Below are 16,877 nucleotides of genomic sequence, written 5' to 3'. Positions count from 1 at the left end.
CAGGCCTAAGGAAATGAGTGGGGGGAGGCGTAACAGCATAGGGGACATGAAAGGACATGGGGGTGGGTGGAAGGGCAGAGTCTAGTATAAGGAGCATGAGGGGTCATAGGGGCTGGGTGGGGTGCACGAGCTGGATGGATGGGGAATGGAAATTGTTTGCAGGGTAAAGGGGAATGTGAAGGTTGAGGGCTGGAGGGCCTTTGTGTTTTTTTTCACTGAGACAAAGTCCCACGGCACCAAGGAGGGCCTTTTATGCAGCTCGCCTTGGCATTTGGTGGCCCCTGTGGCTGCCTTTACACATCTTCCTGGGTCGACTGGTCCAACTCCAGCCGGCAACTCCTCCCCAGCAATGAAGATCCCGTCTTGGCAAGCACTCTCTCCTGTGGCAGGGGAGCTGAGCCTGGAATTTTCCTGGCTCCTGCTATCCACCTCGATGATGGAAATCCAGGCCATTATCACTGCTGCCACTACAGGGTGTTCCGAGTATGGGCTTTCATGATCTGCTGAACATGGTTGCACAACATTTAGGGAGAGGAACCCTTTGTGGTTGCATTTAGCTGTGATTCCCTCATTGCCACATGTGTGCTGTCAAGGGTACCCTGCACCATGGGGATGCTTGCTATCCTGGTGAAGCCACATGCACACTCCTGCTTCTCTCTAGCTGCATGGAGAGAATGTAATATATTCCCTTCTCCTGACATAAAGAAGGTCAGTCTTCTCTTATATAGCAGTGAAGGACAAACTGGGAGATTTTAGGGATGTCGCCTGCTCCAGCCTGGAAGGGTCCCAGCATGAAGAAGTTAATGGCCACAATCAATTTCACAGCCACAGGTTTGCCTGCAACAGATAGTAGATTTCAGTGAGCACTTCCATCGTAAAACAAGACTTTGCACAGACTGATCCACACACAAATTGAGATAAGGGAATTTCTTCCTGAAGACCCTAGGTGGTTAAGACCACCTGCTGTGAGCCTTTTTTTCTCCTCCTCCTTACTCTGTGAACAGTTTGTCCTCTTCCGTATCACCTCTGCTAAATCTCCCTCTGCTGCAGGCCAAAGAGAATGGTAACTACCGCACTCATAACGAGGTACAAGTGATCTGAGCAGAATCTTTGAAAAGAGAACCAAAACCTTCTCCCCCTGCAGCACTACTCACTGCAGGCTTCGCCAAACAACAGTAGAAAACTCTTAGCACCTCTACAAACCCAGCAAGTGCCAGTAGAAATCAATCAGCAGCTAAACTGAAGTAATTGGTGATCCCTTTAAATAGCACTGGTGGGGGCTCCTCCCTGCTGCTGAATGCATGCTCAGATGTGCAAGGTTAAGAGATGGTGTAAGATGGAGACTTGAGGTCAAAAGTGGCACCACTGGCATCAACTAGTGTTACACGTTGTCTGATATCACAATCTGCCTACTCTTGGTGCATGTGCTAACATCCTCAGCAAAATGGCATCCATTTTTGAAAATTTTGTAGCCACTAGATTTCCACATTGTTATACTACTTACATTGCTTCATTTGAATATCAGGTTAATTTGAATTATTATAGCAAAAATTATCAGGACTAAACTCTATCCCACAGCACAACTTCAAAATTTAATTTATTTTACTTGTGTGGTTTGAAAAATCCAATAAATTCTTTTGTTAAAATAATGCAGAATATGGAAGTTTTTTTAAAAAATTGAAATACATTGTGATTATTCCTTAACGTTTGTGTCAGCTCAGTGCAAAATGCATAGCGGTAGAAATTTCCTGGCATTACACCTGTTTTTCGGCCATACAAGCACAAAGAAATGGGGCTGCCTACAGCCAATCATTCAGGCGTTTGTGCCACTGCTGAACTCATGGGGACCATTTATTAGGAATTCTGGAAGGAGTTGGACCCCTTACCTCTGTAAATTAGGGACTCAATGCCAATTGAAGGACCCCTCTGCAAAATGTGTTCACAATGCAGTCATGCATCTAGCTTCAGGATTCTGTGACTGTCAAGTTTATAAAACATTTTTGTTTTAGAAACCAGAATCAGGACACCATGAGTGTTTTCCCCAATTTGACAGTCCTGCTTATTGTGCCCTGCCACCCCACCCCAATTTCCCAATCTGTCCCCACCTCTGGTACTCTCACCTGTTGCAGCCTGAAATAAATTTCTCTCATGGAGCAAGCTAACATGTGGATGGCTCTCTGTTTGGGCGTGTGGTGCTCACATAATGCCTTTCATGCCCAGCATAATTTCCAATCCATAATATACGAACCACACATGCTTCTGCTTCTTACATAAACTTCACCCTCATCTCTGAGTTATGTATGGTGATTGTTTTTGTACGTGGACTGCCCCTCCCTGACAGAGTAAAATACTTGATGCAGTAACAGCCTTCAGACAACCAGTGAGTGCTCTGAAGGTGAAAGTAACTGTTTACTTAATCCCAGTTTAAAGGAACGTTGCATGGTTATTGGGCCAGGCATGGAATAATCTACCCTTCAAATCATTCTCAGCTTCACTTAAAATAGTTGCACTTTAAGCCTTGGACTGGTTTGTCCCATTGGTTTCAACTGGAAGTGGTGCAAATGCCTCACAGAGGGCAGGTCTTCCCCACTGGGTGACAGGCTGGGAGGTGGGGGTGGGGGGGTGTGGGGGGGGGGTCCTGGGAAATTGTGGGGAGCTCTGGAAAATAGTGGGGGGCACCAATGTGACAGCACCCCAAATGCAGTGCTGCTGCTGGGGGAGTTTCCCAGTGGTGGGACCGTCTGCAGATCGGCTGTCTGCCAGACAGAGGTGGCTACTTGGCTAAATAATTAAAGGCCCTATTGAGGAAAATGTTCCAGGGCTGCCCCTCCCTGCAGCTGTCCAGAGGAGGATCCATGCACCAAAGAGGGGATCATGGGCAGGGAAGGCCACCCTTGCGCTTAATGGGTCATCCTGAAGGGCCTGCCTATTTAGCTCCTTAGGATTTTTATTTTTATGCTTACCTCTCTCAGCAGTGGCCAACTCTGGTGGGCTTGTTGAGGCTTCAGAGTTGCCAGCCCTCTCATTGGGAATTAGGAAGTCGCTTCTGGTAAATTCATCAAGTCAGTCCCACTGCCACCAAGTGCGGGCTCGGGACTTGACTTTCGGCCCGACATCGGTGTCCCGAAGCCCATGGGAAAATTCAGCTGAGACTTGCGAAACCTCCAGGGTTGCGCTGGAGTCTCCAGGAGTTGAAGGGTAATCTGGACAATGCCATGAGTGAAGAATCCAGGAGAAAAATTGTAGGCAGTTTAAAATATTATATTTTTTCATTTATTTTTAACCACTTGTGTTTGTTAGTTACAGAAATATCGGGGAAGCGGAAAATTGATTGCTTTAGTATGCAGCGGTGTTGGAGACAGGATGTCTTGAGACCAAATCCCCAGGATCAGCCCAACCAGAGTTGTCATCTTTAGCTAAGAGCGATAGCAAACTCTTTGTAAATAACTTATTTGGAAGGTTAATTTGCTTGCATTCCTCATTCAAATCATAAAATAGTTGGGCCTGAGTCCCCAAAAGTGCAAAAGCAGAATGATGCAAATTTAAGCTCTCAGTTGTTTTTATTACATACTATTTACAATATAGAGAGGTCATTCAGTCCAACAGGCTTACGCTGATACTTATATTCCTCAAGAGCCTCCTCCTACCACTCTTAATCCTAACCTATCAGCATTTCCTTCTACTCCTTCCTCCATCATGTCTTTATCCAGTTTCCCCTTAAATGCAGCTACGCTATTCACCTCAACTATTCTCTGTGGTAGCGAGTTCCACATTCTCACCACTCTCCTGTGTCTGTGTTCGATTCTGGTTACCTGTCTGGGTTCTGTGGACACACATGCATCTGTAGAAGAATCCGCTGGGTAAAGGTCTTAAAGCATTGTCCACATTTCCATAGATGCCAGTCACTGAATTCTCCACTTAAATGGCTGGTTGAGGTTGGACTTGCCAGTACTCGCTGGTTCTTCGTATTGATATGGTTAGCTATGGAGTCATGTGGCCCAGGTTTGTCACACAGTGATTTGCTGCATGATGTCTGTGGAAACCTCAGGGAACGGTATATGCCCGTGGGTGGCATTTTGCCAGTTTTGTTGAACGATTGTAACGTCTCGTGCCTGGTCATTACGTCAGCAAGAGATGATGGGACATTCACTATGGGAATAAAAAAAAAAGAAACATCCTTTGCTTTAAAAAGATGAAATTTTTAACTCAAGCACTGAGGCAAGATAATCTCAAACACTTGTGAATATATTATCCAAACCAAAGGCATTCTGTTTAGCTTTTCAATACCTGTAAGTAAGTTTTGCTTTTCCTTCTTATTAGAGACATACATCCTCAAATGGCTGCACTACTTGTTTCCATGGTTTGTCAGGAGCAGGGAGAGGAGCAGATGGGAGTGAGTTGGGGGGGTTGTGGGGGTGGGGCGAGTTAATCTGCTACCTCTGTCCCAGTGTACATGTCACTAGGAAAACTGAAGTCGAGCAGCATGAGGGAAAGATCCAGCTGTAATGTTTCATCCCGGCTGAGTTCTAAGAGAATAGAATGAGATAATAGACTGGCAAAGCTCTGGCCATTTTTATTTTGATTTGGTGAGGTGTAGAATAAATAAAAATATGCTTCATAACAACTACACTTGCACTTTATCAGTGACAGAAGATGTATATTATTGATCATATTATCAACAATTGAACCTTTGCACTAAACTTGTGCTAGTAATTTTCTTTCAAAAATAAAGCAGTTTTAAATAAATATCAGAACCATTTTCTTGATAAATCTGGAATGAAACGCAGGGGATTCGGTGTTTAAAATAAGACTACAAATAGTGACAGCCCTAAAAAGATTAATTGACTTGCACTATGAAAAAAATGTTGCGTTTCTTTGACTATAATCGCAAAATCACATGGCAGCTATGGACAAAGCAGGCAGGCCCATCTTCATTCATCCAGCCAGAAAGATCCTCAATTGCCCCCAATTCACCATACAATACACCATAAAATATTCATAGTTTTTGTCTCCACTACTCATCCTGGAATTCTAATTCTTACATTGATGATGTTTTGTGTGATGAATAATTTCTTGACATCAGTCGTAACTTTCCTCTTATTAGCTTTGCGCTATGCCTCCTCATCCCACTCTTGCAATTTAACTTAAAGGAATATTCTATTGGTCTTTGGCTGCAGCTCCTTTATTACCTGGGGGAAGGATTGAAGGAGGTATTGGTCAAAACAATTAATGGGGTTGGGGGCCCAGCTTGGGGTGCATGGGGGTGGGGGAGAGTGAGAGGTGGAGGATGTGAGTGAAGGGTTGAGGAGGTTGGGGAAGAGGTTGTGGCAGGCAGCAAGACTAGTTCAGGTGAAGTGCTGGTTAATTAAGTGTTCCCAAAGAACGCTAACTGCTGCGGTTGAAGTTGGTGGCATCCCACCTCCTTATCATCCTCACTGCATCTTCCTCATCGGGTGCCAGAAAGTTTTCATCCAGTACAGGCTGAATTTGCTGTTTCCATTACACAATAAAGTTCTGGATAGATCTCTACGATCCAAAGCGCTCTCTCTAGGACGTGGTGCAGAAAGTCCCCAAACCCGTCTAGTCAACAGAAAAGTTGGGCAGAGTTGTTTACTTAAACATAAGTTTACTTATCCGACCAGATTGCAACAGTGGAGGCACCAGTGGTTCAGGCACCCCATTGTGAGAAAGCAGACTTTGCTGTGGCTCTTGAACGCACTTAGCTGCTTCCAGGTTTTCCCACCAACTATGGAGTGCAGGCATGCTTGACTGTCATAGGCAGGGCTTCTATTTAAAGGGATTCTGTCAGGGGTCAGAATGACTGCATTCCAGATTGACTCCTGAGGCTTCAGCAACTACAAGAATGGAAGCGCATTGTGAGATTCACCTGGATATTAATGGTGGCTCATGTAGAATTCTTAAAATTTTAATGTGTAGATTCGACAATATTTTTAGGTAAAGCATGAATGAAATATTTGATTTTCTTTGCTTTACATCTGCTGCTTATAGCTACTCCTAACAGGGGATCTGCTGTTTGGTATGTCGTGCTTGTCTGTCTTGCGTAATTCTCACACATCCACTGTAGCTTGTCTGCAGCCACTCTGTGACGTCCATCATCCAACTATACCTAGGTCAACCCCTCTTTCCGCTGTTCCAATTTGCCCTCTAGAAGAGACTTCTGTAGCTTCTCAGCTCTGATCAAGTGGCCCAAAATACTGACATTTCCTTTTCTGGATGTCACTTTTTAGAGTTCATTTTGTTCTTGCAATACAAGCAACTCGTAGTTGGTCTTGTGGTCTATATATTGAATTTTAAGCAACCATCTTATCCGTATTTCAAAAGTCTCTATTTTCTTCCACATATCTTTATTTATTGTCCAGGGTTCTGAGGCATACAGAAGGTGGATAGAAAGTAGCATCTTATGAATTCTTTTCTTGTTACAAACTTGAGCTTTCTTCTTCTTTACACATTCTTCATCTTCACAAAATTACTTTCGGCTTTGCCTCTCCTCCTTCTAACTTCTGCATCACATCTGTCATCTTCTGTTATCATTTGTCCTAAATAGACAAAGGTACCTATTTGTTCCAGTGCGACACCATCCACTTCAATCTTCACTCTTTTTTTCTAATGCTTTCCTTCTAACTACCATTGTTTTTTTGTCTTTCTGGTGTTTATAATCTATATTCTAAATGTCTTGATTTTACTTGATCTATGATATTTTGTAGGGCATATTCTGATTCTGTAAGTAGCACTAAAGCGTCAATGTACCGCAAGTTTATGATGTTCTTGCCTCCAAGTTTTATCTCTACAGGTGCATCTAATCCTTTGAATATTTATTCTGTGTACAGCTTGAATTATTCTGGTGACATTACACAGCCTTGTCGTACTCCTGTCTTCACCTGAAACACATCTGATTGTTCATGCCTAGCCTAATGCTCATTATTTGGTCCCAGTACAGGCTCTGGATAAATCTCACATCTTTACTGTCAATATCACACTTCAACAGCACAACTATTAGCTTTTGGTGATAAACATGATCAAACACTTTTTCATAGTCTATGAAGCATATGTAAATGTTCTTGTTTACTTCTGGATATTTGTCGTAGATTGTTCTTAGGTTAAATATTCCTCGCTTGTTCCTACTCCAGCTCTAAATTCAGACTCTGTTTCAGCAATTTCTGCTTCAAATGTGCTATTATTTCTTTCTATTAAGATCAATTTAATGAGATAACCCATTAAGCTTATAGTTCTAAATTGATTGCACTCCATTGCTTTAGGTTTTTTTAGGTAACAATGAATAATTATTGTCTCAACTCATTTGAAATGTACCCTTTTGTATATGTTTGATCAGACATTTCTCTTATCACTCTAATTATGTTCCTCCAAAGGATTTTAGATGTTCTGTTGTTACTTCATCCATGCCTGGAGCTTTTCCTGTATTCATCAATTTCAAAGCATTCTTTACCTCTGATATCATAATGTTTGGTCCATCGTTTGCCTCTATATATTGCGAACTCCCTCGATTTGGATTATCGTACAATTCACTGATATATTCTGTCCATCCTTTTGCTACTGCATCCCTTTCAAACATTATTTTACCATTGTCTCTTATGCACCCACTATCTGTTGGTATCCCTTCTTTCTATCTGTCAGAGATTTTACTTTCTGGTACATAACACTGGTGTGAGATTTTGTGATTTCTTTCCAGCCCTAATACTTTATAATGCACTTTGATATACCAGTTCTCTTTAGGCTATCCACATGCATTCTTTATTTTCTTTTGAATGTCGTCATACTCAAGTGTGTTTCTTTCCTTTCCTCTTTCTATCATCACTGCTAGTATCTCATCTGTCATTCACTCCTTGTCTCTTTTTCTTTTCTGCTTTGGTAATATTTCCTTTACAGCATGTCGCATACTCTCTATCATGTTTTTCTATTTGTTTTCTATTTCTGGTTCTAAGACCTCTGATTGTTCTGTTTCCTCAGTCCTGAGACATTCATACATGTTTTTTACTCATTCTTATCCTTCAATATGTCAAGGTTTAAACGGCTACGCATCTTTTCCTTTCTTGATATTTTCAGTTTCATCTTAATTTTTGCCACAAGGAGACGATGATCTGAATTTATATCCATGCTGGGATACATATGAATGTTCTTTACACTGCTACTAAAAGGTTGTTTCACCATCACACAATCTATTTGACTTCTAAGCACATCGCCCGGGCTTCTCCAAGTGTATAATCTTCTTTTTGGTCACTTAAAGAGGGTGTTTGCCACCATCAGATCATTTTCTTGACAAAATTAAATCAGTCTCTCTTTTCTTTCATTTCTTGATCCAAGGCCATATTGACCAACATGCATTCCTGATGTTCCATCACTGACTTTAGTGTCTAAGTCGCCTATTACAATTACCTCATCAGTTGATCTGGTTTGATCAAAACACTTCAAGATGTCACTACAAAATATCTCTATTTCCTGCTGACTGTGATCTTGTGTTGGGGCATAAACCTATATGACAACCAGGTCAAAAGGCTTTCCTTTGACCATAATCATGATCACTCTTTCTGAGTTTTGCCAGTAACCTAGAACTGATCTCATGTATCTTTTGTTTACTAGGGTTCCTATTCCATTCCTATGCTTCTCACCTCCTGAGAAGAAAAGCCCATGATTCTTCTTTTCCATCTGACCAGATTCTAACCATCTTATTTCTGCAAGTCCTAGTAAGTTTATATGGCATCGCTATAATTAGATGAAGGAGGTAGAAGTAATGAATAAGTTTAATATACCTGACAAGTTTTATTCTTAACAACTGGGACTGTGAGGGTGTTGGAGAGGTGAATTGCTCTGGCTGTACATTTTTTGACAGTCAATGACCCCTGTGGAAAAGGAGAGTCATACCGATGGATATGAAGATATGATGCAAATGTCCAGTCAAAATTTCCGTATAACGCTAAGAGCTGTACCATGATGAGGCATAAAAGTAAAGACTGGTTCTTTCAGAGAAGGTTGTGGAAGAAGGACGTTTGACTATCAGGTAGTGTGGTCAATATTCAATGTTGAACTATGTAATGTTAAACATATTGTTGCGCTGTAAACCAAAGATGGAAATGTTTATTATGTAACAGTAGCTCACAGAGGGTTGAGCAGCTTCAGCAACATTGTCTAACGTGATCAATAATAAAGGCTGCACCAGGTGGAAGGCACTGTAAACAATGCAAAATACATGGACGTGCTTCAACTACATTTTCAATCCTGTCAATTATTAGAAGTGACTCAACATAAATGGAATCAAGTATTCCAACATAGAAGTTTTAAATAGCAGTGACATGCACTACATGAAATCAATACAAGCTGAATCTTGCCAGGGATACCTTGTCAAGAAAGAAAAAAAAACTAAATTATATAATTACACAGTTAACATCTGAATCATCAGACATGCAGTCAGAACCTGTAAACTCCCTGGAACACTTAGAATCCCCATATTGTCTGACTTAAATACCATCAATCTGGGCAAAATAACATATCTGAGGTTTAAATTCAGGCGCATTCAAAAATGTGTTAAATTAAAGGCTGCCTGATGCCTCCACCACCCTCTGTAAAATGGGATACAGGTCAGGACAGTTAGGTAGGCAGCGGGCAGACCACACGCTGCATTTTACCTGCCCCCACCTTAAAACCCTCCAGCAGGGGTCCAAAAAATTCCACCCATAGAATAGTCACAATACAGGAGGCCATTCAGCCCATCATGTCTGTGCCAGTTCTCTGCAAGACCAACTCATCTAATCCCTCATACCCCTTTTTCCCCATAGCCCTGCAATTTTTTTCTGTCCAGTTAATTGGCCAATTCCCTTCTAAAGGCCTCCATTGAATCTGCCTTCATCACATTCTAGATCCTAGCCACTCACTGTGTAAAAAAGTTTTTTCTCTTTTCTGCTTATGTTAATCACCTTAAACTGATTTCTTCTGGTTCTTGATCCTTTCACCAACAGAAAAAGCTTCTCCCTATGTACTCTGTCCAGTCCCTTCATAATTTTGAACATCTCTATAAATTCTCCACTTAATTTTCTCTTCTTCTAGAAGACCAGCTCCAAATTCACCAATCTATCCACATAACTTTAGTTCCTCATTCCTGGAACCATTCTTGTCAATCCTTTCTCTAATATTTTCACATTCTTCCTAAAATGTGGTGCCCAGAACTGGGCTCAATACTCCAGATGAGGCTGAACCAGGATTTTACACAGGTTTATCATAAATCCCTTATTGTTGTATTCTATGCCCTATTTATAAAGCTCTAGATCCCACATGCTTTATTAACTGTTTGCTCAACCTGTCCTGCTGCCTTCAATGATTTATGTGCATATACCCCTGTTGTATGATGTGCCTGCATGCCATTGTAATATTAAGGTCCTCGGCAGAGCAAGGGTTAATGTGGGACTGGAGAAGAGCGCTGCCTAGGGTATGACACATAAAGTCACATGGTAACAAACTCAGAGAGAACAGTCTAGAGACAACACTCTGGAACCAGCATGCATGGAGGTAACAGCTCCATGTGTGACAGTTACACGGGATCTGTAAATAATTAAAGGTTAGCAATAAAGGATTTATGTTTAAATATACAAGTCTCAAGATTTCATCACTGAGACATCTAAAGAACCCATATTACAAATGGTTGGCAGCAGTGGCCACTTCAAAAGATATCACATCAGCAGTGATATGAAAGGCACAGTTTTAAACAATGAACCCAGAACAGTGTCTCAAGGTATGAGAAACTAAAAACAGCTGAAGCCAAACTAGAGAGTCAAGCTCCTAAAAAGAAAAATTAAACAAATAAAGAAGCTTCACCACAGCCTTAGAAGTTGAGGAATCCACCAGAGTGAGTGAGTGTTTATTGCAAGATCCCCGGGTGGTGCAGAGTAAATGGAAAAAAAAACCTGGTCAGATCACAAAAACAGGTGAGCAAAAATACAAAAATTGCAAGACCCTGAGTAATGCAGAGTCAAAGAACCTGTTGAATCTTCTTCAGAACAGGGTTCTGAAGAAGAGTCATATGGACTTGAACTGTTAACTCTGTCTTTCTCTCCACAGGTGCTGTCAGACCTGCTGAGTTTTTCCAGCAATTTTTGTTTTTGTTTCCGCTTTCCAGCATCTGCAGTATTTTGCTTATATCAAAGAATCTGGTCAGTTTATGAGAGGGTGAGCAAAGTCACAGGAAAGAAGCTATACTTACATTATACAACAGATGGCAGTCCCAGGGCTCAGCAGATTGCAGCAGTGGTGGCCATGCTGCACCGAGGTTAAAAAGAAAAGAAGTTAAATAAAAATCAGCCGGCAGAGTCAAAAGTTTAAGAAGAAAAACTGCAGAGTAAAGAAGGAGCTGCTAAGAACAAAAAGAAAGTTACCTGAAAGAAAAAGCAAAGGGTAGGCAGTGAAGAGGAGAAAAGTGCTGTCGCTTTAAGTTTAAAAAAAAGGGCCCTGATCAGACCATGAGCCTGCCAAAACACCAAAGAAGAGGACCTGCAGAGGAAAAAAAGGAAAGAATCACAGAGAAAACCAATAATTCTACCTTGAATGTTTAGAAGTTCAAAAACGAAAGCAGCCACAATCGCCAGAGAGCTCACCAAAACCATAAAGAAGTATGCGAAACTCAAGCAGAGAAAGCCGGCAGCTGCAGACAGCCCGAGTGAAAGAAACGTTTAGAGAGAAAAACAGAAAATGCTGGACAAAACTCAGCAGGTCTGACAGCATCCGTGGCGAGAGAAACAGAGTTAACGTTTCGTGTCTGTATGACCCTTCTTCAGAATTACAGAGCTTCAGAAAGAAATGTTTGCCTCAATGACAGTCTTAAAGAGGTAAAAACATTTAAAATGATAACTACAAGACAAAAGAACAAACAGCCATGGACAGCAAATTAGAAGAGCCAGACACATTTATGCTATGGAAAGGGCTAAACCAGACCCATGAGTGGGGCACCAAGAGACCCAGAGAGAAGGCAACTCTCAATGAAGAGTCAAAGGCAATAAGAGACCCTAGAAAGAGGCAATTCCCAATAAAATGCTGAGAGCAATAACAAGAGACCCTGGAGAAAGGGCAACTCCCAATAAATTGCCTAGGGCAACAAAAGACCCCAGAGAGAGTGCAACAGACAACTCAGGGAGAGAGAGCCAAAAGACCCCAGGGTGAGGGGGTCAGGTAACAGTGCACAGTGAACAGATAGCTATGAATGAAGGAAAGCTATCTAAGGTACCGAAAAAGAAGCAAAATGTGAAATAAATAAATGAAGCTGTTCTGCAAGAAAATGTTTGCATCAGAGCTGAACTGGAAGATTTAAAGCACAAGATTCAAGCTGAGTATATACCTTCAAAAATGTACAATAAACTGTAGTCTTCAATGAACCAAGCTGTTCAAGATCTGAACAAACAAATTTCAGAGATGACGCAAAGGAGAAGATAATGACCCTCAATTCCTCGGTTGCCAAATGAAAGCAGGAGTTGGAATAACTCAACCAGAAAAATAGCCATGCAAAACAGCAGGCAGAAAAGGCATGCAAAGAAGTTGTGACCCTGAACTACTCCTTTAAGAATCAATATGTAGCCATAGAAAAACATGAGGAGCTAAAAAGGATGTTGAATATTACTTGAGAAAAACTGCATTTGAAATATCAGTAGCAACAAAATGATGCACTGAAGCCCAGAGTGAGTTGGCAAGAGGTCAACAAGAAATGATATAGTTGAAAGAAAAGCTGATTGTCCTTCAAGATCAAATGCAAAAGAAATACTTAACCATTCAGAAACATGAAGAAACGAAGACTGTCTTAAACAGCAGAATGGAAGCACAGCAGAATAAACTTGAGGAAACCATGCTGAATTACAGGAAAGCTCAAGATGAAGCAAGCGAACTTCACAAAGAAAAGGAAAACCTGTTGACAGACCTTCGCACGCTACAAGAATTCCTTAGGGCAAAGTTTATTCCTCTGGAGAATTATGAAGAGAAGGAAGATTACTTTAATATCGCTCTGAACTAACTGAAGAAGCAGTTGGCAGAGAATACTCAGCATTGCTCTATATTCCAGGGGGAACCTGAAAGCTACAAGTAACAGACCAAAGAAAAGAAGAAGCATCTGACTGGAAAAAAGGCATTGAAAGGAAAGGCCGCCTAACTTTCCAAGCTGCGATTGGACAATGAAGGCTTGAATTGCTCACTTAACAAGTTAAGATTTCGCCAGACGCAGACCTGGCCAACAGTGAATCCAAAATGAAGCACAAGGACAAAGTTCTGTTGCAGACACAGAAAGAAAAGATAGAAATAATATTGGAAATGTAAATCCAACACTGAAGTGCAAGGCTCTAGAAGAAGAAAAAGCCGAGCTGAACGAAAGGATTCATAAGCTTGCAAATTATTTGAAAATAAAACAGCGAACAGATGTTTGGCTAAGATTGTGAAACAAGTGAAACAGCAAGAACATGGCCAACACCATGGAGAAAGAAAATTCGAGTCCACCCTAGGAATGAATGGAATGCACATTCCCTGCGGAAGGAATGGGATAAATCCACAGTGTCTGAAAAAAAAGCAAGTGAATTGTTAAAGAGAAACACAACTCATAGGAGTGAATGGAGATAGCCAAGCACCGGGAACACAGAATACTCCCAAAAGTGTCAGACCGAGACGTGGAAGAACTGTCAAGCCTCAAGAACATCCAAATTTGTAAAGGCAGAGACTTGAGATGGGGGGAGAAGGAATCGCAAGTGAAGATTGTATTGCATTACTCCATTGGAAGGGATCAAACTTTTCTTTGGCAAAGAAAGGGGGACGTGGTATGATGTGTCTGCATGCCATTGTAATGTAAAGATGCTTGGCCCCTTTGCAGTATCCAGTGCCTTCAGTCATTTCTTGATGTCACGTGGAGTGAATCGAATTGGCTGAAGACTGGCATCTGGGATGCTGGGCACCTCCGGAGGAGGCCGAGATGGATCATCCACTCAGCACTTCTGCCTGATGATTGCAGCAAATGCTCCAGTGTTATCTTTTGCACTGATGTGCTGGGCTCCTCCATCATTGAAGATGGGGATATTTGAGGAGCCTCCTCCTCCAGTGAGTTGTTTAATTGTCCACCACCATTCACGACTGGATGTGGCAGGACAGCAGAGCTTAGATCTGATCCATTGGTTGTAGGATTGCTTAGCCATGTCTATTGCTTGCTGCTTATGCTGTTTGACATGCAAAGTAGTTCTGTGTAATAGGTTCATCAGGTTGACACCTCAAGTGTGCACAGAAACATATATTTTGCTGCTATTGTTTACATCTATATTGTGTATAAATTGAATAAGTGGTAGCTTTGTTTGTTAGTAGAATGAAGATGCTCTATTTGCTAAAATAGATTCAGAACTCTGACACCAAACTGTGTGTGGTGGAGAACACTGATTACTACCTCCCTTCAGTCACAGGATGTACCATTTGCTGCAGTGTATCTTATGCAGTTTTTCAATTAATCTTGTCTTAAATTCATCACTGGTGGATCAGGCTGCACAATGGCCTAACTTTGTGACCAAATGCACTATTTCAGGAAATTCCAGGCCTATATAATGGTTTACGTGAGCCGTGGGGCTTTTCCAGGATGGTAATCTGCTTGTTCCTTAGTTAGATCTAGGGCTCACTTCAGGTGGAATCTAGTCCACTTTAAAAATAATCGAGGGGCAGGACCATTTCTGGGTCCCAAGCAAGCACTTGCTGGCAACACGTCCTCCCTCCCCCAGCCATCCAGCTGCAAGCCACCTCCAGGCACCTGCTGGCTTTGGCCTCAGACCAAACGCTGGTTGGATCCTGGTGGCTTCCCTAATCAGCTCACAAATGGGCAAATAATTACACAGATTGACTACCTGCTGTTGCCAAATGGATAGCCGTTGTCAGTAATGACACGCCTCCAGCAAGGTTGCCCTGAAGTGGGGACATGCTGGGCCACTGGCCCAAGGCTGATATATCGGAGTTTCCTCCCAGCCTCTCCTTCAACCCCATTTTGGTAGGACCGGGAATATTCCACACTCGGAAGGAAAGGTTTGAGGGTTGTGTGGGATGAATGCAACAGATAGATTGTTTTATTAAAGCTTCAATCGAAATCAGGTTTCTGCAGTAAAATTAACCAAGTTACCTGTTGGTTTTCATAGAACTATAAAATTTACAGCACAGAAAGGAGTAACTTAGCCATCGTGCCTGAGTCATTGCTAACTTTTTAACCAGACCTACTTACGTTAATTTCATTTTCTGGAGCAGGTTTAATAAGGTTCTTAATTATGACCTAGACTAATAACCTAAAAGGAAGACTGAGATTATTTAGGCAGTTGTTATAGAGACAGTGCACCACGCTATGGGCTAGATCTAATGGATGTGATGGCTGGAGAGCAGCTGGAGCCCTCTGTTGCCTCTTTTAGGGAAGACCCGCTGAATTAAGTGCAACCTAGGTGCTTCACTGATCTGTGGCGTGCCTTACCCGAAATCAAGTACCCCGGGGGAGGAAGCGCTGCCTGCCAAGAGCTGCCAGCCAATCACCGGGGAGGTGCTGGCTGCTTCTGGTATGAAACTCACACAAGGTCAAGTATTGTCATTGGATCCCAGGCCATAGATGAGTGATGGCAGGGGTTGTGGGGGGCTTGTGGGGGGTCTCTGGGTTTGAGTTGCTGGGGAACAGGGAGGGGGGTCAGCAGCAAGGGCAGAGTTGGCTTTCACTGGGCACCCCTTCCCGATGCCAGGTCCCTCCATTGGACCCTGAGTGCTTTTGATAGAGGGGCCCCCTGGGAGCCCACAAACAGCCCCACACAGATTTGCTTGTTGTGCTCCCTACATGGTGAACCCCCACTCATCGCTAGATTAATACTGATTAAGGGCCTCAATTGGTGGAGGGGTGAGAAGACCATCCATGGGAGTTCCCACCACAGATTTATTCAGGGAAAGACAGGATGATCCCGACCTCTTGCCTGATTAAACCCCCTCACCACCAAACTTGCCATGGGGAGGGATTTAATCTTTGGAATATAATTCATTTCATTGGAAGTCTTGTTTGCTTCCGTTTTGTTTATAGTTTGGAAGTGATAACATTTCTGAAGCAACCAAGCTGTTCATAAAAAAGTTACCCAAGTGTTAAACATTGAGTGTTTTATATGTCCTTAAGTCAGAGAGAAACATTTCACACATCTAGTACCACGCCCTGAGCAAGTTGCAGAGAAAGTTTGCAATATTTCAAAGTTCATAATTAAACTTATCATCAAATGTACAACAGAAATTATATCCTACAATTTATTTATGGATCATTTTATTAGGTAATCCATGGTAATAACTAACCATGTGCATTCCAAATTATTAAGAATACTTTACATGGGACAAAATGTTTGTGAATTTGTAGCAGTGTTTCTTCTGTAAAGATAAAGAAATATTTTCCAATGCTAGTATCCATCAATGACCCATGCATGTAACAACACTTGCTGTGAAAATGCAGCAAATTCTATGTTAATGATCTCATATCTCTGTGTGAAGTAACTAACAAAAATTATTAGCTTGAACTTTTGAATACATTTACAACTTTCACAGAATAATCATAAATGAGCATATTCTTAGCAACCTCCCTGGCATAAGCCTACAGCTTATAATGATTTGGGCATGTGTAAAAGTTGGCATTAATCTATAGTGCAAGAAGGTCCAACTTCTTTTATACAAAATAAGTAATTCAACAATTTACCCAGAAATAAACCCACTCTCATGTGTTCTACTAGCTTCCTAATTACAGAGAAACCTGGTCCCACAACCAGCTTGTTTTCTTTAGCTGGGCTTCACATAATTTCAAGTATGCTGCCATGCCAAGGTGGCAATAAACTGGCTAGAGTCTTACCCAA

At 41.9% G+C, this 16,877-nt stretch overlaps 1 protein-coding gene across 1 annotated transcript in view; it reads right to left on the bottom strand.

Annotated features, from left to right (window-relative positions):
* prdm6 (PR domain containing 6) overlaps nucleotides 1-16,877 on the bottom strand; it is a 296,418-nt gene that overhangs the window by 66,898 nt on the left and 212,643 nt on the right. Inside the window, exon 5 of the mRNA XM_041186944.1 lies at nucleotides 3,813-4,149. Within this exon, the coding sequence (XP_041042878.1) occupies nucleotides 3,813-4,149 (337 nt within the window). The remainder of the gene's footprint in view (nucleotides 1-3,812; nucleotides 4,150-16,877) is intronic.

This window comes from Carcharodon carcharias, chromosome 4 (assembly GCF_017639515.1).
Source record: "Carcharodon carcharias isolate sCarCar2 chromosome 4, sCarCar2.pri, whole genome shotgun sequence".
NCBI lineage: Eukaryota > Metazoa > Chordata > Chondrichthyes > Lamniformes > Lamnidae > Carcharodon > Carcharodon carcharias.
Note: the sequence above shows the minus strand (reverse complement) of the source record. Positions and strands in the feature narration are given on the sequence as shown.